The following is a 25,993-nucleotide window of genomic DNA, read 5'->3' as shown; positions in this document are numbered from 1 at the left end:
TATACACGTTTTATTGTCGTGTACATCATTATATCACACGCAGGTGATAATTATAGGGTATTTCCCCCAGAATATGAATTAATCAGTGTATTGCATGGTTATATACGACTCTCCATGAGCAATTACACCAAATTATATTTGGTCAAAACGTTTAAAAGGAGGTCTTAAAATTGAGGGGACATACATGTGGTTATAATTATTAGGAGCGGTAATACAAATAAAAGGGTGCATAAGGTACGAACCACCGCGACAGTCCGAACAGAGTCCCTAGTCGCTTCCAGGGTGAAATAGTGGCCACGTCACTCTCCAAGGGGACCTCGATCGCGATCGCGAACTGCAGTGCGCACTGCCACGATGAGCTCCGGGTCAAGATGCTGACGTGTACACGCACTGTCTGGAACGGGACCAGTGTTCGCCGCCTCGTTGTCGCCCGGCACTCACATCAATAGCGTTGACATCGATTGTTAAGGATGCGATCCCAACTTGGAGATTCACAATAAATTTACGCTAATTCGTTGTGAGCTGGAAATGGATGAAGTTCATCCGCAGTCATTGACGACGGGGTTGACGAAGAGAGGAGATGCGAGATGATGAGCTCTGATGCAAGCCTCATGCAGCGTCCGCAAATATGACAGGAAGGCAACTCCTCTTCCGTAATAATTGTTCCACAACTATTTAGAATTAATGTTGCTGGAAACATGCACCTCACCGATGTGGTGTAAAAGAGACATGTATGAACTCCCAGAATTATAGTACAATGTAAAACCGCCTCAATAACGAATGGACTTGACTCTGGAAAGTATAATATTACATATCCCTTTTTGTATCGGACGCAGGAGAGCGATGGTCTATGTCCATCTCCTTTGGAGGTTGAGGAGCCAGAGTGAGAGCAAAAGCTATGTCCACGGTTAATGTTAGGGAAAGGGGGCTACGTGGCAAGTATTATGGGATAAGCCTACGTGTACCTTTTTACATAACCGTGGTCGAAGGACTGGTCAGCAAAAATTAGTTCTTTTGTTTCTTTTGCCATCGGGGAGCGTCCGGAGAGAGTAGCATGATTATACCGATTAAAATAGCTCCCTCTCTCGGCCAGTGACTTATTGTCAAACTATGTGCTGCTACAAATTGATACGAATCCTTTTAATAGTAGGCCAGCCAAGACGATTTTTTTTACTTTGGACGGCAAAATTTGTTAATGCTAAGTTTTCCAGCTGAAAGTCTTGCAAAAATACTCAAGTTTAGCGTACGGCCGGATGTCAAGCGCGTTTTTGCCGAAAAATGTCTTTTTTAGCACAAAATTTGAAAGAATGTAAAAAATCACGATTTTTATTTTTTTACCGAAATAAGTAATGGTTGATAAGTACCTTTCAAACTAGAAATGTGTTATCTTCCATTTCAAGTTTAGAACCTGACTAATATGCATTTGAATGTAGAATTTTTACACGCACATATATGGCGCAATGAAACATAAAAACTTGATTTACTCAAAATTGTACTTTGTAAAATCTACCAATATTTCAAAGTTTTTTTAAACTACCTAAATCAATCTATTCAAAAGTTTTTATTATTCCGAAATATAATATATATTCTGATATCTTATGCAGCAAAGAAATTACAAGATAAGGCGAAAGATAACTCGTTTTATGTTATCCTAAATGGGACGATGTATTTTTACCGGACGCGCATTTTGAATGAAAAATCGAATGTATAGCGTAAGCCCATATATATTGTACATGGTATAGTGCGTGTAGGTATTTATCTTACATAATTGGCGAAGTCAATGGACAGGTTGGATAGCTGACTGCAAAACCCTTTGTGGCACCTTGATATGACTGAAATGTGCTTCTTCCCCACCCCCCCCCCAAAAAAAAAAAATAAAAAATAAAATCAGTAGTGTTGTTACCATGGCAACTGATCATCATTAGGTCACTCCCTGAAAATTTCAAATATTCATAATTGTAAAACGTACGAAAGTGTTGAAACATTTTGTGTGTGTGTGAAAAATGTGTCAATCTAACTAATCTATGTTTAACAATGAAACCTAAGAGTTATATAAAATTGTTTACTATGTTCGGAAATGGTTGTCATGGAAACCGTGATAACAAATCACATGTTACTGGGAAAAATTACGATACCAAATCTCCCATCCTGCATACTCACCCCTTCCCCCGAGAATGCTTTGGAATTCGTAATGCTATATAGTTTGCATTCTCAGGCCCTGAAACGGAGCCCTGCAAGGGATAGGCACGAAATCACTTTTACTTTTGTAATGTTCTAAGGCGAGGTGTTTGCATTTTATTTTGATTTATTCTCCCGCAGAAGACTTATACTAAATGTTTCTTTTATGATGGTTGATTGTTGACATGAACGTTGTTTGGAACGCACACTTAGTCGGCGACATAAAATGTTATTATGTATCCCGGATTTGTGTGAAAAAGTAAGGCAAATATCACCCTCAAAAGAGAAAATAAGAAGCGAAAAGGAAGTAGAAGTGAAATGCGTACAATGCAATAACAGCTTTATTTCCCCTTCCCATCATTAAGTCGGTTATATCATCGAGTCTATATTGCAGATTATATTAATCCTTGGCCAAGTTCTATGTCCTTGGAGCAGACATGTAACAACTTGTTTGTTTGCAATTCGATTTTTTTTTCTATATTATCACAAATTTGTGAAAAAAAAATCATTTCAGTTATCACCAACACTCTAAATTCCCAGTCAACCAACAAAACGTACTACACAATGTGCACACGCCCGCAACCACCGTCTCAAACAGCGTTCACGAATGAAATACAGTAAACAGTAAACGAGGCAATTTCTCTTTTTTAAAGCAGTGATTTGCCATTAGCGTACATTTACTAAAATAACAGCACTTGACATCTATGTTGCTGGTTACCAAAAATGCTGATTAGAATACCATACACAGTAAGAACATGCTTGAATCCTGCAAAATATATATAATTATTTCTCTTCAACAGTATTTCGTTTTGAAAGGTAAAGAACCTCAGTTTCCATTTGTGGACATCTAAAAACAAACAAAAAAATCCATCTGAAAGCAATCTTCTTAAATGATTAAAAGCTTTAGAAAAGAATGAGTCCTCAGTGAAAATGTCTTTCATGAACAAATCTCTGTGATATACATCAAAAGAGTTTGAAAAACAATACAAATTGCGCTGACTACATTAACTGCATTGACAGCCTCAATTTTTTTTTTAATGTGACATATACTATAATGTGTCCAGCATCACAAACGTTACACCAGTTAGAAAAACAAAATGTTCTCTTTAAGCAATATTTCAATATCTCTATCTTTTTAAAAATTTGTGGTTACATATCCTAGCTAATTATGACTGTACGCTGTTGCATTGAACTTTCGTCAATGTACAACTAAATTAGAATGGTGACTGCCAAATTTTTAAAAATCTACTTTTAGTCTGATATTATTTTTGTGTTCTGCAGACCAGTGTGATAAGGTATCTGTACTGAATACTCGTCTCTCAATGAAGAAAAAAAAAATCACCTCTCCAAAATGCATGGTACCGGTATTTCCCTCTAATACTTTCCCTCATTCCAAGTACCAGAATACATTGCTGGGGCCCTGAATAGCTAACATATATTACAGTATTACCAACATCATGACAATTATGGCACATGTGAAAGAAAACCTGGCAAAACATACATCTTGACCAGTACATTTTCTTTTCACTACTTCTTGTACTTGGCGTTTGGATTGAAACATTTTACTTATGTTCGTTCCTTTAAGCTACATACTATTCTTTTATATCTTAAACTAGAAAAGAAAAAACATGCTCTATGCTATTTCCCTTCAGATTCACCAACTGTTACTTTGTGAAATTTTCTCTTTTTAAGCACTTCAACGTGCAGTTTTTTTTTCTGACTAACATGTCACATATTTTCCTCCATCTGATGAAGAAAGGCAAAGTTCACTTCCCTTTTGTTGCCCCCCCCCCCATAAAAACAAAAACAAAAGACATTCCAATCTGACAGGATTAAAATGTTGGCGTTTGGGCTTCAAAGGAAATAACAGGATCAATTTCCATGAACTACTAGTATGCGGCTTGTAACTGTGAGTCTCAAAGGCATGGTATAGTTTTGGTTGAGATGGAGATTCAGACTTTAACTTTTTGCAAGCAAATAAAAACAACTTATGAAATATGAAAGAGCATCAAATTCTTAGAGTAATTTGAAGTTTGTTTGATTAAAGTTCTTGGTTTTGAAACGGCCGAGAAATCTTTTTAAAAAGTGACACAGAATGATAATAATTAGAAGTGGGTGCCACCTTTATTAGGACCTCTTTGTTTTTGTACATCTCAGCCTTTTCAAAACCAATTTTTAACAAATAAATTTGGAATTCCTCTTGGTATTGTTTACTCTTTAATATTTCGTAACAGGGTTCTCATTATTTTACAAAATCTCCATATCAGCCCCCATCTCAACCAAAAGTAGGCCATCCCTCATCCCTTTAATGCTGCCATCAAAATTGGAAGTAGATCTACATCAAATCATATTGTAAATGCTCTTTGCCAAGTAGTGTTGTGCACATTTTGATATCAGGTCTTGTTTTACTTCATCACTAAGGGAAAAAAAAAGAAAAAAAAAGATTAGAAAAGAAGCATTTAATCTGGATTAGTAGAAATGTCTAATATATACACATGTCTTTTATATATTCAACTTCTATAATAGTTCTGAAAGCACATTGTGATTATATTTGAGAAGTTTAGATGGATGCATTCCACATGTAAGTTCAGGTTCTGATGACATCCTTCATACGGAATCTGGATGCGGACCGGATAGCCTGGCAGGGTTGTTTCTGGAGAGAGACGGAGAGAGAGAGAGAGAGAGAGAGAAAGAATGGTGTATCTGTCTTTACTTGATGAGGAAAGTGACATGGGCATTTTAATCTTTGGTGAAGACACAGTGACATATAGGCTAATAAAGACATACGGTTACTTGATTTCCTCTATATGTAGTGTTTCCTTGAAACTGTAAAGTATATTATTTTATACAGTAGATCCTAATTGTAGCAATTTAACCGTGAGTACACGATGAAATATAAAATGTAGGAAACTTTCATGATCCAAATATCCAATTCTTTCCATTAAGCTTTTTATTCCATTCAGAAGAATTTCAAGGTAGTGCTTGCCTGATACTGCAACTGGATACATTCAACACTTTCGTGCATATAATGTCCCTGTGACCTTTCACATCAATACCCTCATAACTAATCAAAGTCAAATTGCTTAGAGGTTATGGTAACTTTGCCATCCGAAGGTAAATATAATGTCATGGTAGCAATGCTCTACAGTCAATAAAAATCAGGGTTTCCCTGTAATTTACAATCAGCAGCAAAATCACAACAATAACTAAAATGCTACTTGTACAAGGCTCAGCAGGTAATCATCTCTTCTGTATAAAACCAAAGTTGAAGATGATCTGCTGAGTAAATGTTAAGTTATTGCAAGATGAGAATAGGATAGATGTGCGTGTGAATGATGACTGCAACAACATAAAAACTCCTGCAACCATCTTTGACAGAGGCTAAAAAAAAAAATAATAATCAGCGTTAATTCATGTAAATCTTCGTTGTTGGAGTGATTGACTACATGCATATGCAGTACTGCATTCATTTAGCAAAACATGCGTTAATTTTCTGCCCAATGAACGATCGACAGTCAAAAATTTGGTCAAGATGTCAAAGGCTTGACAAAATATTCCAACATATTTGGGGTTTACATTTTACATGTACATGTATTATTGCTTACCTCCCACATTTCCTTTCGAAATAGAGTGCAGGATGCACAGATTAGAGGTTGGTAGTCAGGACATCTCTCTCTTTCTTTTTTTTCTCTCTCTCTCTTGTCCGTAGTTGGCTGTGGTTTGCAGGGTCCATTTTGTCCACTTTGTGCTAATTCTGGTCGAAAATACAATTAACAAAAACTTAAATAAGTTATCATTTTTATGAGTGAAACAGGATAATCATACTGCAACATAAACAAACACATTCATCATGAATTAGAATTAATCATCACGATCTCATGAAACCCTTAGTATGAGATTTTGGATCTTCAGGTCACTGTCAACATTAATTTGTCTTACATGTAATACATTAATCATGTAATTGTTATTATCATCTTTGATGGTCTAAAGCCATATCTTACTGAAAATGAATTATGTAGGATGGAAGTCATCTTGACACCTGTAATTCCTGTACACAAATATTTGATTGTATCATGCTCTCATTTGTATGTGGATTAGGATATGATTTCCTTGCATAAATCGATTTGTATTCATGAGATGATATTCCTAATTTCAAATCGATGACACTTACTTCTGAGCTGGAAAGGGCATTCACATCGCAGTCAAGACATCTTTCTATCTCCCCCTCACTCTAGTCGATGTGATCTCAAACTCAGCATGTCCATTTGTTGGTGACACCTTGATAAAAATAAAGAACAATACATCACAGCATATCACCCTTACGTCATACTTAACGCAACATAATAACAATGGAAAGTTAATTGATCTGTGACTACAGACGTATTTTCATTTGTGCACACATTAAACACTTGTGCCAATTGACATGGTTGAGAAATATTTCATTACATATAATATCTTACTTGATTACATTTATGTTTGATTTTTATATGATCTCATCTTCAGTAGATAGAATACCGTTCTTTCATATGATCCTCTACAATAGAATATGCAATGAATTTACAAGAAAACAAGAATACACATCCGATCATAGATTTGCTCCCCTTATTATATAAATGGAGATACACGTGTATAAGATTATTCTCCTCTCTTTGTTTGCAAAGTATTTGTACACTGCATTGTAATGCAACTGTCAAAGCGAAAACATGCTTGTTACAATTTATTCAAATGGAATAGGAATATTTGATACTCAATGTATTTAGATTTGGCATTATTTTCAACTGGGCACTGAAGTGATACATTTGATAATCAAACACTTAGTAAGTTAGTATTTAAAAGATATTTCAAATTAGACCGCTATTTAAGACATTTACCGTTTCTTACCTTCTGGTTGTTCTGCAATTTGTTGCAGGTAGAAAGAGCTCAGTCTTTACAATTAGATTTTGGCAAGTCAGAATAGGCATATGTCTCTCTCTTTGGTGAAGTTTGAAGACAAGACTCAGTCTGTCCACTTGTTGGTACATCTAGCTGAAAACAGAAATCGACATGGCTCAAATAATTTTTTTTTTCATCTTTAAAGCAGAGCATTATAAGCTAATAGTGAACAAAAAATAAAATCAATTTGAAATTTAATTGTTTTGAAAAGGCATCTTGACATTGACATAATTTTCTTTGTTTCCCATGCAAATCAATTATAACTAAAAATATATCTCTTTCATTAAGATGATATTTTTTTTTTTTAGCTTTTTAAAAAGTTAAAAAAGAAGACGATATTTAGGTTTCAGTGAGTCGGTATAAATGATCCATTAAAAATGTAATATTTACATTTTTTCAAATGAACCTTTATTCTTTGAGACATTAACATAAGAACTTGGTACTTATGAGTAAAGACATTTCTAAATAGTTTCTCTTTGACTAGATCTATTTGTAAACTAGAAGAGTACATGTAAATGATTCACAGATTAGGAGAGGTTGGCAGTCAGGACTGAACACTCTCTCTCTCTCTCTCTCTCTCTCTTTCAGGCATATTCGAATGGCAAGATCACTTGGTTGTAGACTCGCTTTTATATAAAACACCTAGGCCTAAATCCTAGACTCTTTTTCTGAACCCACAGGTCTACAAATACCAGAAAGAGTGGAATCAACCTTAGACCTCTGCTCTAGAGACTAATATTAGCCTAGATAATTCACGTTAGAGCTAATGTTAGGATCTTCTAATGTTAGATCTAACATGAACTTTTTGATCAAAGTTAGCCTACATATATATTATAATTATTATGCATAGATTTTAGAACCTCTAGATGCCTAAACTTAGGTCTAGCTAGGCCTAGTAAGCTGGGTCTTTACAACAAAACTGCCTAGATATGAGTAGTAGATTACTAGAAACCTCTAACGTTAGGTAGAATCAGTGGCCCAGATCTTGACTAAGGTTAGACCTAGATCCTAATTCCAGACGCCAGCTATTTATGCTTCAGACCCCGGCCCTAGATTTTATATTGTAGGTCTAGTATATTACTATTAGACTCTAAACGTTGGTAGATCTACATCTACATCTTCTGTATAGTCTACAGCCCCTTGCCCTGGACCTGGCTCTAGCCCTACAAATAGAAATACATCTAACCAGCGCAGTAACGTTAGTAGTAGTGGACCTGTACTGTCCACGTTATACAACTGCTAATGTGCTAACGTTAGGTGTTAAGTTCATTGTGATTATACTACTAGTGCCATAGGGCCTAGCCCGATTGAATTGTTTTGGCATAATAACAGGCGTAGCCGTACATTCTAGCACTAACACTAACATTCGTCGTTAGAGTAACACTACCCCTACTGTACTAGCTAGAATGTCTAACACTAACGTTAGTATTAACAGTTAGAGAGAGTGTATTACCGTTAGATAGATTAGACCTAACAGTAGACGAGGATTCAGTCCAACTGCATGTGATGAGGCCATAAATTACAAACCTAGATCGAACTAACAAGACACCTAAATCTAGACGTAGACCTAATGTTTGTTAGGCCTCTTTTCGCACCATGTCAAGACGTGCTTTACGGAATAATCGCTGTTCCACTAACAAACACCGCCGGCACGGTCGGGTGGCGGCCCGGGGGTTGGTAGGCATGCCCGCGCCCACGGGATCGGTGCGAAATACAGTAATTAAAGACATCGGCCTAACGTAGTACTAGCGCTTGAACCTTGATATTAACCAAGTCTCAGATCAAAGTTTTATATCTAACTAATAGATCAAAACAGATTTTTAAGTTCCGTTATGCAGTGCAATAAGGAACTATGTATTTATTTACTAAGTTACTTACATTCGAAGGAAATAGTCCCTTTTCCAGTCACCACGTTTCCAACTCAACGACCGAAACATGCAGCTCTCGCGCGAGAGATTTTACCTGTATGTAGCTAGATCGTAGGGGTAGTGCGTGTGGTAGACGTACGCACACGTATTAAGTATTCGCGCGCACACAAGCTGCGCGGGGCTACTGGAAAATGCTCGGAAAATGCATTTTCTGAGTTCCTGCAAGTTCAGAGTTTTGATTAAAAGTAAAGATTTCTTCAAGAAAACTAGAAATAATATTGACACATTCAATTAAAGAAGCACTTGTAGTTTTATAAAACATTAAAGTACTTTTGGAAGATCATCTAATTAGCTTGGGAAAGCAAACTTTGCAGAACGTTAATTAATCTGTGAATATTATTTCGAGAAAACAACACCCAAACATTTGAGAGCCCCATATATGGCTGTACAAAATGACTTTTTAAAATGCTAAGGAAACACATTTAAATTGCAATTTCATTAAAAGGGGCAATTGAAACTCATGATCTTTCAAATATCAATTGAATGCAAGCAAAAAATAAAAATCGTGATTTTTGACATGCTTCTGAATTTTGTGCTAAAAATGACATTTTTCGGCAAAAACGCGCGTGACATCCGGCCGTACGCTATTCCTTAGTATTTTTGCAAGACTTTCAGTATGAGAACGGAGCATTAACAAAAAATGCCGTCGAATCCTTATCTAGAGCCTTTTTTGAGGTTTGGCTGGTCTACTATAATATACGAAACAAAGTCTAAAAATCCTGGATCCTGGCGGTGAATTCCGGTGGTATTATAAATCCTGCTCACTATCAAAATTTAATCATCTGTTCCTTGCGCCATTTTACCAACCAACTGTTCTGAAAATTTCATCCTAATCTGTTCTCAAATTTTGACTTATTTTTGCGAATAGAGAGACAGACAGGCAGACAAACGAACAGACAAACCAAAGCAGAAAAAAAAAATACAACCTTTGGCGGAGGGGGGCATGCATTTCATATCGCTTGTTTTTGCGTAACCCGACAACAAGCGTGACAACAAGCGAGCATGTGTCAGCCTTCCTCAGCCTCCCTTGGCCTCCGACCCTCTCTTTCCGTCCTCTCTCTCCCTCTCACAATACCGTCATACACACAGGCGGCTGTGTGTGGCCGGCTGGGTGCTGGTGCATGTGTGTGTGGATCCCGAATCAGAGCGCATGTGAGTGAGCAAGTGTGTTATGTACGTCGCTATGTTGAGTCGCGTTGTTGTGATCGGTGCGGTGACTGCGTGGATAACTTTTTGCGCTTGTAAACTGCTGCTCCTTTCAACATCTAGCTTCTTTTCTAGCCAGATAAAGAGTAAAAAAGGCAAGAAATTGGTCCGAACTTAGCTCGTCAAGCAAGTTCACGCGTGGCGTTACCCTTGTCGGCAAGTTCACGCGTGGTGTTACCCTTGTCGGCAAGTTTTACCCTTGTCGGCAATTGTTTCTTCAAACCGCACGCGTGTCGGCACCGACAAGGGTGATATACGCTGGCGAGATCCCTGATTAATACGCTGGCGAGATCCCTGATTACCATTAACTCATCACTAGTCATCATGGACAACATCAAACCACAGACACCATCATCAGCACCAGCACCATTTATCAGCCATCAATATTGCCATCAAATTAATCATCAACATCAGTCATCAAATCATCATTACTTATCATGACCATCATCAAATCACACACCATCATCAGCACCAGCAATCTTTTAGGAACCATTAAATTTGCCATTAAAATTAATCATCAACTTTATTGTTATCAAATCGTAACTAGTCATCATGACCATCATCAAATGACAGACACCATCATCAGCACCAGCAATCGAAGTCATCATCACCAATTCATCATCACTGTAATTATTATGCATCACTACTGCATTATCAATCATTATCATTATCTTTAAGGTATTTCCACTACCACTGCTATCATCTCCCACATTCAATAATATTCATTACCACTACCACAATCATCATCATCATCATCACCATCAAAATCCAATAAAATCACCAACAAGACCCAACACCACCACACAATCTCTCCCACCTTCCTCCTCTACTCACCAGTAGTGCCTGTACATCGCATAGCCTTTCGTGTCCTAATAGAACCAGAGCAGCTACACTGCAAAACGTGTATCCCCCATGAGCCTCCATCCCTGGCTGCCCGGCGAACCCTCCTTCGTATGTCTGGCAGCTAAAAGTCAAGAAAGAGATCTTGCTGTTTATTTATCTTCTCGTTCCATGTATTAAAACCTCTGTGCACTTACTGGTGGCAGTCTTAGCACCATAACCTTTTTAACAGCCATTTTGTTCATTGGGACTGACATCCAAATGTTCAACAGTCCTGTAGGCCAGATGACTGATGGATTTAAATCTATCTGATAACATTTTCCCCTGGAGGCATAATATAGAACTCCTTCAAATATCGATTCTGACTATAAGAACTTTGACCGACCAATGAGATCCAGTTTGCATGCATTAGTTATGGCAGTGTAAAGCATACGTGTACTTGGGATGAGTTTTAAGGTTTTCAGGTCAAATTTCAGTTGTACAGCAATGCATAAACTTAAGCCAGAATGTACAATCATTTACAGAACAGTGACCACTTGCAAATGATTCTCCATATCATGAGACTTGTTGATTGACTGCTGAGAAGTACAATGAAGTTGGAGACAACTTTCTCTCGAAAATATTGCCGTAAAGTTTTGATTTATGTTTTTCTAGTGGGTAACAAGTTTGATACATCCAAGCAATAGTTCTGAAAACCAATGTGCTGAGAATATCAACATGGAAGTGACTATGTGGGGCACAGCACTATAAGAGTGTTGTTATCTTTCCTCAGTTTCAGTGATCTGTGTTCTTTCTAAACAATCCTGCACACTGCCATTATTATTCAGAAATAATGCGCCCTAGTAGAAATATCTCATCTTCATAGAATTCTTGTCTTGTTATAACAAAGCTTTTGCAATAAGTTACTGAATACTTTCAGATTCTTTTATTTAAAACCACAGCTAGAGGAAGAAAACTGGACTGAGAAATGTCTTCACCTACCTGACAATCCACTCTGCAGTCCCATCAAACATGTCTGGCGTGGCAACATTTGTCAGAATGGCTGAAACTGCTGCACAGTATGCACCTCTGTAGGAAGTCATAAGATGACAGATAACATTAACTCTTCCATGAACAGGTTCTCCCTTTAATAAATGTCCCACTGTAGGAAGTCATATAGGATGACAGAAACCTCTTCTCAGATTAATTCTGCCTTTAAAGAATGCACCTTTAAAGGAACAGAATGATGGATAATACTGCCACATCAATGAACACTTTCTTTCTTTCTAAAATGCATCTTTTTAGGAAGTACATATCCTCTTCCACATTAAGTTTCTCTTTAAAATAAGAGCTAAAAAAAAACAGAGTTGCAAAAAAAAACAAAGCCCACATAAACAAGACAAGAACTGTTCATTTCCCTAGAGTGTAATTTCAAATATTTTCATAAATGCAAACAAAATTTACAGTGACATTTGATATGTATCTATAGAAATGTGGTTTTGTAACTACGCACCATCACAATTTCACATCACAAAATGTGATATGCTCTTAATGCGATTTGCCTTCATTTTTCTACACAAAATCTCAAATGTCCCTTTACACTTAAGACAATTAATTCATGGAGTGGTGACAGACAATTCATCGTGCTAGACTCCAGTTTCTAAAAATAACATTGATTGCTCTATAAATCCCCAGATGTTATGATTGGGTAAAGCTGCATTATCGATGTTTCTACACACTGTAAAATTTGATTACTGGTAAAAGGTAATTGTGTACGGATATGACTGCAGAGGCAAATTCAAATGAGGTATCTTGGAACATTGTTGATTAGATGAATGAGTGATAAAGTTATGGTCAAAATGTAGTTGTAATTCATGCCAAAAAGATAAAGGTCGTAAAAGTGAGTTTAAAATTTGTGTAAGTATTGGTGCTGCATGAAAATACAGGCTTGGGAGTTGTCCTTACAATGTCCACAATTTACACAGTTATACACAGATAAAATATTAACACTGTGTGCTTCAATAGCATTGATTTCTACAAACAGTTAAGGAAAATACTTCGCACTTGTGGATCAACATCCAGTGCTTGTGGCATTATGTTTAGTACAGCTGACTCCCATTATAACGAAGTCCTCGGGAACAGCAATTTTCATTTGTTATATCAAAATTTTATTACAACCAAACAAGTACACAATTAAAAAAATAGTGCCTATAATGTTGCGGCCTGAATTTTACTTCGTTGTAACCAGAATTTTGTTACAACCGTGTTCATTATAATGGGAGTGAACTGTAATCAATAAACAACAATTCATGTTATGGATATGGGTAAAAATCCTTTTGTTTTCCCTACTCACACCCCAAGAAAGCTACTGTCTTTCCATTATTTCTGCTCCACCTCTTTTCACTTTGTCTCTCTCTATCTCTCTCTCTCTGTACTCATTGCTCTGATTATTTCTTGTTTCCATTTCCTATGAAACCTTTGACACCTTGATGATTCTAGCAATGTCAAACTCTACTCAATGAAGGAAAACTTAAATGTCACACTATTTGGGGGGATTGAAACTACTTAGAAAGTAAAATGATACAGAAATGAAAGACACAATTTGATACCAGCAGCAGATGACATATTTTCATGTTCCCACACCTCATACTCACACAAACACTCAAGCACACACAAACTTTCACAACACACACACTGGCACACACACAACAGTAAGGACTGACAAGCTGTAGCAGACCGATTTTACAAGGTCAGCAGCCATGGGTGGTTCGGGTGCGAAAAGGTTAAGCCCTACTTTACTCCGTTACCTATACAACTTCTACTCTGCATAGTACCATTCATTGCGAATCCCAATTATGCCGCACTACTAGAGATTTGCGCTTTTCAACGAATGGGCACACTCTCTTTCGTCTTTCTGTTACCCCTACCATTATCATCACGGCAAATTAGCAACAGGTGCTAAATAGGATTAAGGGACAGATTTGTCCACTTCTCCAAGGGGGGCATGGATCTCATCTTAAGCCGCAAAGCAGACGAGATTTTGCCGGATCAAAGCAACTGGGCAAGCCATAGAAAATTTCTGAGCTCAACCAGCCGACGATGTCAACTTGCCGGGCCCAAAAGCCCTGCTAAGGAGTCACAGTTCAGGGGACTGTAATGGACTGTTCATCTGAATCTCAATTTACCATGGGGGTGGGGGGAGAGAAACTGACGAAGAAGCTTTTTGATAGACACACTCTCACGTTAACTACTGTAAAACTGATTAAGGAGTGAAAAATGAAGAGATAAAGTCTTCCAGCTCTATATTATTGTCCATCCACTAAAAACCATGAAACGTTACGAATAATGCCCGTTGGCGAGTACATGCTTCTGTGAGTTTGCCAAACCAAACTCCGTTCTCAGCCACAATACCCGAAGTTTGTCTCATTCAAGTTCATCGAAACATGCCAAGGGCATGTGAATGGATATGAAGAAAAAAATATTTACAACAACATTGATGCTAGGCAACGTGAGACGTGAAGCCATTCAATCTGTAAACAACGCCCCATAGATCCTTTTCTCTCTTGGGGTACAGATACACACAACTGACCCCCCCACCACCAAAATTGTGCTTCCCCTCCACCAATCCCCACCCTACTCCATCCCACCCCATCCTAACCCTCATCACGTCATCCTTCAAACCAAACGGGTGAAGCGAAGCAGAACCAGCAAACACTGGGCTTTGTTGTTTTTGTCATTTGTATTCCCCCCTTGTCTACCGATCATGGCTACTTTTCAAACTCATTTCCCCGTGGAGAGAAATATCCATTGTGCAGTTCTATAAAAATTCTCAAACGGGAACTGCCAGCATGGCCAGTTGTGTTTGCACTGGGACACTGATCCTTGCTGGATTCCCTCTGGCACTAAAGCTCTTCTCTGCACAAAAGACATCAGCGCAAAATCACCTGTCAGAACATACTGGAGTAGTACTTTACTCCTCAGCTCTGCAGAGCAAGAACTATTAACCCATTGAGGATGGACTGATTTTGCTACAACATGCATTTCCCATAGACACTTGCCTGAGTATACTCGGGACGGTCCTCAAAGGGTTATGCCATCAAAAGAAACAAAAAAGACAACAATTGACATTTTGTACTCTGGCATTGATACTTGAGGATACTTCGAACAATCGCCACTCAAAATAATTGCAACTGCTATGGCAAATAATAAAACACCCTGACCTGACTGCCCTGACCTGATTCAGAAACCTGACCACTTATTCATTCATCATGGAGTTGCCCTAAATTACCTCTTCCCTTGTCGGTGTGAACACAACTGCAAAAAGGCAAAATATTTTCTGTAAGCAAGACTGAGCACCAGTGTGAACACCTCCCATAGTTACCGCAAGTCCCTCTGTGGGCAGGGCATAGACTCGGTTCCAGGCACGGGTGATTAGGGGGGCTATGAATGGGATGGCATTCGTACTGCGGGAGGTCTCGGCCGATCCGCGGGGGAGCACACTGCTCCATTCACGAGGAGTTCCTCACACAATCAATGATTGTTGTGCAAAACAATCTGGGCATACTCCACGCCTGACGTAAGATTCAGCATAAATCAACGAGAGAAGAGTTCGTCTGTATCATCATCACAAATTCCCACAACTTCCACACATCAGAGCACCAAAGCTACGGGCAAGCCGGCCAATAACGTGGCATTTGCCATCTTGCAGTGGAAATTTGTATCCATTTGCTTCCGATACTCCTAAACCAAACAAAAATAATCATCAGTATTCCACCTCTCGTTGGTCGCAGAGATTACAAACCACCAGTGAGCGGTGCACAGAACCTTTCCGCACTGATCCCAAGTCCTAGTGGTGTAGCTTTGGTGAGCTTGTAAGAGACAAAGTTTTGGAATGCTACAGTATCTGGTGATGACTGAAGCACAGCTAACTTCGCTCTGTAGGAAATTGTGCCACGACATGTAGCCCAAAGAATCCCCATCGGTAGCTGTGAGAGATAAATCACAGAGGTGAGTACCTTTTCCTAATCTCTGAACATTTCTACAGTCTTGCTCACAATCCCGACAAACAACCTATGCTTAAAGTTTCGTAACATTATGAGTGATTATGGCAAAAGGTATTAACAGCACACATTCAAGATTAAGACATATGGTGTAACACTGTAAAAGTGGATATTTTTGCGCTCGGCCAGTTAAGAAGAGTTTCGCATTTTTAATTCAACGGAATCAAGACATCAACAACTGGAAAACTTGACAAGCAAAAATATTTGTGTGTGTTTATTTTCGCGCTGGCTTCTGGTTGCGCAAAATGCGCAAAAATTTCGACTTTTACAGTATTATCAAAAGATACTGAAAGTGAATATACAGTATTGCATATGCCATGTATTTGGCAAGGCTTATTTTTCACCAATCAGGACTTTCCAACAATTTTGCGAGTGGTTTAATTCGAAAAAAAAAACCAAAAACCTGCCAAATATATGGTGTAGATATTATTTTGATTAAGTTTCTCTCTCATGCAAGCAATGAAATGGGACAAAGAATTCAATTAATGATTTGAGTAAATTTGAATCAATTAGCAACAAAGTAATGGACAATATTACCTGCTACAATGACAAAAAAAAAAGGTAGCCTTGGCCATGTGACAGTGATATTTGTTGTGTTGTAATGGATGGGTCACTGATTTTGTTTTCATTTGATAGATACAATTGATCTATACAACCTGTACTTTTGTTAAAATCTACAATCATAATCTTTTCACTGCAAATCATCAAAGAATGAAGGTAATTTCCTTCATAAATCCCCCCCCCCAAAAAAAAAACAATTCATCAATTCCTATATACACAAAGCAATAATTAGTGTAGGCATTAGAAATTACATTCTCAGTGAGTTATCATGACAAACCCATGGGAGGCTACATTATATCATTCACTTAATCAACATCGTCAAAGCTTCTCAAGTGCTCTGTGTAATTCTTCTCTGAAATTTCTCATATTTTATTGCTTTTGCATTCCTGCCTCTATTCACTACAACATCCTGCAAGAAGTATCATCTCGTAGCATACATCCGAAGTGATCAACCAAATCACATCAAAGGAAAAGCTACAGATTCTGATAGTCTCCATTTGAAGTGATTTTATCAGATGTAAATCATATGAGAACAACTCTTCATATCGACAAAACTCCAAACGTATTCATGCCTTTCTCACAGATTCCACAAAGGACACCACTGCCTGACATTTCAACTGTGACATTCTTGGAGAATGTATGGGTGCAAAGGATTTTGAGCCCCATGTAACTGCCCATAATACCTTGTGCTGCATTGACCAGCCCACGTGAGAGACGGCAATGAAAGCTTGCAGCTTCCTGCCGCCACTCAATGATAAGGATGGCGCCCTCACAGTCAAGGCCTCCGAGATCAAGAAAATGGCCCAGCAATGCTGGAACCACGGAGGAGGAAAGAGGACCCATCAGCACTCTAGGGTCGCAGCCTGGGGACTGTCCAGCCAGAGTCATGCCAGGACCCGATCCCTCCCCATACTGCCCTCTCAGCGATCAACCATTCCCGTCGACAACCGACACTCCCGGGTCCATCCGGACAAACACGGTCCCAAGCCACTGTGGAACACCACCGCCGATTACCCACCCGACACAGTCACACATTCCAAGCCTGGGTCACAAAACGGTGCACATTCATTTTGGGGGCGTGGCCCAGCAATGACGAGACGGCAGAGAAGGAAGTCATCCAAAAGAGTGAGGTCACGGTTTGTCTGGGATCACATGACCACCACAGCTCTTCCAAAGCAGCATCCGTCAAAGGACACTCCCACAATTCAGAATCTGCACACGCTACATAATCAGCCCTTGAGATTACAAGAGGAGATCAATCCCATGACAGGGACTGAAACTTCACAGAAAGGTAACTTTTCGTTCACTCTGCCTGGTTTAATCTAGATGCAATAATGAAGCATCTACTGAAGCGAAGTCAACATTTCAAGTATGATACATAATTTTGAAATATAAGGTATGAAAGAAATTGTATTTACCCATGGCATTATTTTTGAAGAAATATACACATGCATTGCTAAAAATACTGAAATGATTGAGTATATAAAGTACAATGCTATTCATGAAGGTCCTGAAATCATTTTTCATCTGCACTACCAAATTTTTACAACTCAGTGAAGAGAGACAATGAGAGTGAAATGTCCTGTGCAAGGATGTTCATGCTCAACAAAATTCAAAATTAGGGTTACCCTTACATAGGAGTCCAAAGCATGATCCATTCACTATAAAGTGGAGTTTTCAGTATGCTTCAAATGTAACAAAGCATTTGTGGATTCCCTGTTGAAAACAAAATCCAAACACTTGAATACACCATGATATCAACTTCTAGCTATCAATCCACAATTGTGGTCATTTTGACATCCTTTTATGAAGAAATTCAGGACAATTGTGACTCATATACGCAGAACTCCTTCAATTTTGACATTCCTGATCAAGAATTCACGGGAACCGTACTGACTCTGATGCATCTCTTCCACAGGGCGCAGGAGACTGAAGCGCAGAGAGAGGACAAACAGTTTGCTGGGTATGCTGGACAAGCCCCTCATGTTGGACAAACTCTGCAAAACTCCACTGCCACTTATCCTCAAGAACAAGGCCCCTAGAGGTAATCTGCACGCCAACTTCATTCTTCCACCGATAAGTAGAGGTTTGGATGAGCCAAATCTTCCTCAAGTTCAATCTTCTCCAACCAGCAAAACGAGCACATCTTTGGCAGGAATAGCCAGGACACCAAAGCAGAAACTAAAAGCGAAAAGACTGCCAAAAAGAAGGAAGAGTCAGCCAGATCGCAAGGTGGGAGTCAAAAAAGACAAAAACGTCTCCAAACATCCCCAGAAAAGATCTGACGGTGCTGAGGAGGGCTTCACCGGCAGCATCCCAGATGAGGACAGCGAAGACGATAGCAGTGATGCAGACACGGAGGAGGAGGCAGAGCTCAGTACCGATATCTCAGCCAATCAGACTGATGATGACGATGACAACTCTTGTCTTGATGACAGAAGCTGCGCAAGTGAATCATCAACTGGAATTAGAGATGATATGTCGGTTGCAATGAAGTCTGCTTGTTCAACTGGCAAAGGTTCAACAACTTCTCATAGTACCAAAAGCTCTCCTGATATAAAATTTTTCGGAGAGAACAGTGATAACGATGAGGACTTCCATGGTAATGATGGTGATGATGAGAATGATGATCTTGATGATGATAATGACGACGACGAGGACAATGACATTGCTGATGTCCATATCGAAAGCGATGGTGATGACAGCATTTCAGGAGAAGATGACAGAGATAATGAAAGTAACAGTGATGATGATAATGATGATGATGATGATGGTGATAGTGATGATGATGATGATGAAATGTTTGTGAGAATTAGTGACTACGGAGAAGAAGATGAAGATGGAAATGATGAAGTTAGTGATGGTCATGATGACGATTATGATAATGAAAATGAAGATGATGATAAGAGTACCACTAATGACAACGACACTGACAAAGATGATGAAGACGTGGATGATGATGATGATGATGATGAAATGTTTGTAAGGATAAGTGATTACGGAGAAGACAGTGCCGACGGCCATGAAAGCGATGATGGGGTAAATGTAGTAAACTCAGCACAGGTAAATCTTGGGGTCACAAATGATGAAAGAAATGAAACAAAAACTGCTGAAAGAGAAAACATGAATGAAGGAAAGGGGCAAAGCGGTAACGATGATGATAATGATGCTGCTGATGACAAGAAAGATAAAGTGCAGTGATGATGATGATGATGATGATGGAGATGACACTGATAATGACAGAGATGGAGGAGACAACAGCATGAAATATGACACTGATGCTGAGGATTGAGACATCAAAAGGATCACCAGCAGCGAAAGCGGTGAAAACAGAACACATTTTACTACAACTGAACTAACCAACACCAAAACCAATCTCTTCAATGCCTGTTTGCTTGTTCCTTTGGAATAAGTACATGATATTACAATATTGAAAACATCTATGATCTGCACATAATGATCACTCATGTACTTGATGACAGAAGATTTATCGTGGAGAGGAAGTTGTTAGAATAAAATCTACAAAAATGGGGCAAAATTTGTACAAAGGCATGAACTGTCTGTCTTCATAGATAGGTAAGGACATGTAAGGCTGCCAATCTTTCAGATCTAAAAACAGAGGCAGAAAAAAGCTCTATGCAATCAATATCATGATACAATGATTGTTTGTGTGTGGCATATTAAATGAAGTTGCATTGTACGCTCACTGAAATGTAAATGGCCAAGCTTATCAAATGGTACAAGCATGTTATCTGATTTGACAGAAGTTTGCACTGATATCTTACTTCACTTCCTTTCCTTTCAACACACTACTGTTTGATGGAAAGCCAAATATTGATTGAAAATCGAATATCAGCTTTACCACTTATCAAGTCAAATGTATGCCACTACAGTATCACACAGCCAGTCTGCCTACATGTGTATAGATGGTACATTGTCACTAAAACTGGCTGAAATCCTGTCAGCTTTTGGTAAGGATATGCTTGAATACTCTTCAGGGCCCAAGTATAGCTTGTGGGCACCATGAGAAGAATATGGGTGTTTTGTCGTTGTTGCTTCCTTGGTGAAACTTTGCTTATCCCTTATGGTAATTTTGAAAAAAAAAAGAAAGAAATCAAATAGCCTGTTAAGAAGTCTTGATGTGGATATGGCTGCAAACCCCATATTTACTCCGAAAAGCTGAACTCCATAGATTATTTCTTCTACGTAAAGGAAAACGTACTGTCCAATTTCATTCTTCCACATTTGTGATGGTGTTTCTTTGCACACACATGATCTTAAGTAGGTTTCTGTGATTTCAGGCCAATGTTATTGTTCGAACAATCCAGATCATGGTGGGGAATTTTATATACAATCACTGCATACAAATTTAGCCATTTTTTTTTTCAAGACAATTTCTTTGTTATCAGACCTGCTATTGGACTGTAATTAATTATGTAATTTGCTGTGCCATGCCGAGAACAAAATTTTCATTCTGTCCCAAAGTAACAAATACAATGATCATATTACCAGTTGTGAAGCACAAGCACATAATTTCAAATAGGTTTTGCTCTATGATTCAAAAAGTCTTTGTTGAGAAAAATCACTACATCTGAAGTAATAATAGTTAATTCTTACTCAGTACTTTTCCACTAGATACAAATCACTTAACACAGGCTCTAAATCTTAGAGCACATGTTTGTTTTAAAGTTAGGCCAAAGGTAGGAAAATGCATTGTATTTTGCTAATACAATGTGACTTGGCAACGGATTATATCAAATTTATCAGGCCTTGTCAGCCAGAATAAATGGTTTGTAAATATTTCATCTGTCCAACTTGAATGTTTCCTTTGATTCTTAATTTCATTCAGGACACAATCAAGCATTCAATATCACTTCTTTAAAATGTTTTCTAAATGTCTATACACTCAAACACCTTTGAATATTCCTGCATATGAAGGAAGATTCCTTTTGGATGAAGGGAGAAAAATTAAGCCCAATTTCTTTCTCCACGACTCCCAAATTTGTGACCAAAGGCCACAAATTATTAAGCGTTTTCCATGATTGGACACATTTTTGTTTTTTGCTAAAGGCATTCATACACACAAAACAAGTTAAAAGCAGGTCAAATGTGAAATAGTCTGGCAAAAAAAAAAAAAATCAAGGTCTCAATCTAATAAGGAAATCAACTTTCCTACAGAAAAAGGACAGATCAATTGATGACCCCCCCACCCCCGAAAAAAATATTGTCAAATTTTTTGTGACAGAGAATCAATTTGATTTTAATTGATAAGAGTCTTTCATACATGTACACCTTAACAGAGTATTACAGATGACATCCAGTGAATATGCTTACACATTATATGATACAACTGAAAGATTGTATTTTCCCAAGTGTAAAGACAATAAACTACAAAAATTAAATTCTACTGTGTCATTTTGTCGTTGTGTAAAACCTCATTCATAATAATGCTACATGAAGAAGTTCCATTCAATCTTTAGAAATGTACCAATACCATAGAGATATATACTAAAGTAGGCTATATATATCTCTAAGACCAATACTCATCTGTGAGAATTATATGTTCAGTATATGGTTTGTTGTATGTGAGACAGAAATCATTGTATACCATCTTGTCTGCTTCATACACATCGTATCTGGGCAATTACCCCCAGAGGGCAATTACCCCCCAGCTAAATACTAGTTAGTGGTTAGGTTAGAGTAAAGATTAGGGTTAGATCTAAGTTTAGGGTTAGGAGTTTGGGTTAGGGTTACGATTAGGTTCACAGAGACTCCAACCCCCAGCACCTTCTGATCTGGAGATTCTCCCGCCCGAAACCCCTAGCAAACGGGAGACTCCAAGTTGATGTGTGCGAAGTTCCTATGGTTCTAGATGTTCTCTGGTGCTATCTAAGGCTTATTTTTTCAATATACAATGGCAATAAGTAAGAAATCCTTTCCACCGGGAGACACAGAGCCAGGGTGGGAGAAATCAAATCTCCAGCGGGAGAACGGGAGATTTTGCAAAAATGGGTTTTCGGCAGGAGATCTCCCGTCGAAAACGGGAGAGTTGGAGTCTCTGGGTTCAGGAGTAGGATTCTCAGGATTAGGGCCAGGGGAAGGGTCCAGGGTAATTGCCCAGGGGGTAATTGCTCTAGACCCCATACACACATATTTCTCTACTTTGATACCACAAATACCAAAGCTTGTAGCTATACTGCAAAGCTAGCATAAAGGGTAATTACAGTCTGCTCTGTTTGAGTGTACTGCAGTCACAATGTCCCCTCTGCAGAGTGAAAAAGGACACTCAAACTTAAAGGAACTATGCAATGCAAATGTAAGTTGACCTGTATTGATTCAAATTACCCTGATCATTACTTATGTGGCTAAAAGAATATCTAAACATGTGACATATATTTCATAATAGTTTTATTCTTCAGATAACCAGTACTTATATATAGCCCACAAAAAACATTCCAAGTCAAGATTCTGTCAATGACATCATCTGTCAATCACTGGCAAAGTACAATGTGCAACGATTCACAAAATACATTGGAATGCACTTTCCCTTACACTGTGCATAACTTGCATGCTTCCCAAAAATATCTTTTGTGAATCATATTAGTAACATGGAAATATGCAATTTATGCTCACTCTACGGAACTGTGCTCTTTTTATCATGACTATTTTTTTTTTTTTTTTTTTTTTTTTTACGGAGGAAAGAAAAATGACAAAACTTGAGAGCTTCAAAATAATTCATGGCGGTATGAACTGTAGCTTTTGTGACCTCTTACCTTACATCAACTTCCCCAGATGTGTGCATGAGAAAAGCGCCCTCTGGTGTTCTCATCCTCAGCAGGTAGGACTGTAATTTTGGTCTATTGAAGCAGACACGTAATAACGATGCAAAGTGAATTGACGTGCTTAAAGGGAGTTTTAGATTCGGTTGAGACCTATCTTCAGGTTTCTAACATTTTTGGGTGAGATAATGAGAAACCTCTCATGAAATGTGAAAGAGCATGCAATTAAAAGAGGAATTCAACGTTTGATGAAAATTGGTTTCGAAATGGCTGAGATATCCAAAACAGAGTGATCCTAATATAAGGTGGGACCGACCTTTTCTTGTGATCGCTCTTTTAAATTACTTTGTTTTTGGATGTCTCAGCCATTCCAAAACCAATTTCCATCAAATAAACTTTGAATTCCTCTTAGAATGGTATGCTCTTTACCATTACATAAGAGGTTTCTTGGTATATCCCAAAAAGTTTAAAGCCTAATCCTCATCTCTACCAATACTGTCCTCATCCATTTAAACATCAATTGCCCGTATGTATAGAAACAGCAATGGTAAAATACATCAATACTTTTTCATATGCCTTGGAAAATGGCAGTCTCAGTTCAAGCATAGCTACAGCATCCTGTCTGTATTCACACTGAGCACAGACCTCCACCAAGCAAAACATTTCCACTCATACACATTAGATGACAATGGCCTTATTTTCCAATGATAGAGAAGAGCCTACCTCAACGAGCTTATAATAGTGAGAAAAATCTCTTTATTCATGGTCTGCCTCAGCTTCCTACTGTGCCTTGAGCATGTACTCAGTGCTTGAATGCACACCTCAAATACATGTAGCTTGAATTTCCTCGTTTGATGGCCATAGAGTCCTTAATTTTTTTTATTATCCTGGATATAGGCAGTTTTCCAATTCACTACCAATTCAATCATCTGTTCCTTGTGTCATTGTCAACTTTTTTTCTGTAAGTTTCATCCAAATCCGTTCACAACTTTTTGAGTTATTTTGCAAACAGACAGACAGACAAACAACAAACAAAACAATGTCGACAAAAACATAACCTCCTTGGTGGAGGTAATAAAGAAGCAAATAAGTTGTATGTGTATATATACCCCAAAGGTAAACATGACCACATGCCTATTGGATTGTAACTTATTCAAGCCATCTATTATGCACTAAAGGTATAAATGAAAACCTTCAAGGGTCTAGAAAAAACTTCCCTCTTTTATGTCATCACTTATGCCATCTATTACGCAGCAAAGGTATCAGGTAATAAAAACCTTAAAGCACTTGGAAAAAAATAAACAAACATCACTTATTCAAGCCATTGTTACACAATATAGATATCAAACAGAATCCTTACAGAGCCTGGAAACACGTCACTTGAATTTGAGTGCAAGAAGTATTGTGAGAAAATTTGATCAGAGTAACTCAGTCAATGAAGAACTCTGTGAAGTTTTACTTGATTTGTAGTTCAAAATACTGGTATGAGGTTCTTTTGAAGTTATTGGCAAAAGAAAAAAAAAAGTCACACAATGTCCCACCTTAGAAATTACCTAGTGTTTACTTTAACATCATCAGCATTCTGAAAAACACTCCCTTGTGCAGAATTGACAAAGGAAACGGAAACAAACCAGCTCAACATGGCATCAATTTTTAAAAAAAGGATAGAGTATGATGGGATTTTTATGAGGAACGTGGGGGAGGGGGAGGGGAAAGCACAGTGTTTTGTCAGACTGACTGCTGATCACTGACACCCACCTGTCAATAATGTTGAAGGCCTCTTCCGTCCCCAAAGTACTCAGGGCCAGCACTGCAGCATACGTTGGAGCCAGGTGGGCAATCTGTCCCGGCCCACCTGCACAATAAAGATTGCAGCAACATTTTAAAAGAACCCTAACAAGTACCATCCATACTCAAGAGTATAAAAAACTAGAGAAGCACTACGAGAGTGCAGACCTCCACCAAGCAGCTACTTTCCACCAATGATCTTGTTCTTCCAAAGAGATCAGTGACTTCCACCCATACACATGCATGCTGTAAATCACCCAATTTCCCAGTATAGAAGCTTTTTGTTACATCATCAACTTCCAGCTGCGCAGCGTGCCTCGCCCTAGCAGAAACTAGAGCACGCACTTTAGTGCTCGTATGCAAACCTTTAAAAATGCGCAGCTTGAACTCCCAAGGTCAGTGACCCTATCTGCCAAAATATCGAAAATCCTTCATAGAATCCATAAAAGTCCCTGAATCACTACCAACATTTAATCATCTGTTAATTGTGTCATTCTCAATATTTCCTGTAAGTTTCTTCCAAATTTGTTCACTACTTTTTGAGTTATTTTGCACACAGACAAACCAACAAACAAACACCGATGAAAACATAACCTCCTCCCTTTGCGGAGGTAACAAATATGTTAGCATGTGATACTTCAAATGCACTTCAAACTGGTGGTGTATGTCAACATTCAGTTTCCATTCAGTTCTACAACGTTGCTGACATCAGCAGACACTTGCCATCGCTTTCTCATCAACC

General features: G+C 38.3%; 1 protein-coding gene and 1 long non-coding RNA gene across 2 annotated transcripts in view; both read right to left on the bottom strand.

The window, feature by feature from the left end:
- LOC139739772 (protein farnesyltransferase subunit beta-like) overlaps positions 1-25,993 on the bottom strand; it is a 39,501-nt gene that overhangs the window by 8,498 nt on the left and 5,010 nt on the right. The window contains exons 5-8 of the mRNA XM_071650365.1: positions 25,222-25,318; positions 23,458-23,541; positions 12,066-12,152; positions 11,079-11,208 (exon numbers count right to left, since the gene is read on the bottom strand). Coding sequence (XP_071506466.1) covers positions 11,079-11,208; positions 12,066-12,152; positions 23,458-23,541; positions 25,222-25,318 — 398 coding nt within the window. The remainder of the gene's footprint in view (positions 1-11,078; positions 11,209-12,065; positions 12,153-23,457; positions 23,542-25,221; positions 25,319-25,993) is intronic.
- LOC139739773 (uncharacterized) lies at positions 6,424-9,031 on the bottom strand. Its single transcript, XR_011711527.1, has 3 exons — positions 8,989-9,031; positions 7,060-7,203; positions 6,424-6,456 (listed from the first exon to the last, which is right to left on the bottom strand). It is a non-coding gene; the product is annotated as an uncharacterized lncRNA (long non-coding RNA).

The sequence above is a fragment of the Diadema antillarum genome, unplaced genomic scaffold, assembly GCF_040938485.1.
Source record: "Diadema antillarum isolate AM-2024a unplaced genomic scaffold, OU_Dant_1.0 seq00000819_RagTag, whole genome shotgun sequence".
NCBI lineage: Eukaryota > Metazoa > Echinodermata > Echinoidea > Diadematoida > Diadematidae > Diadema > Diadema antillarum.
Note: the sequence above shows the minus strand (reverse complement) of the source record. Positions and strands in the feature narration are given on the sequence as shown.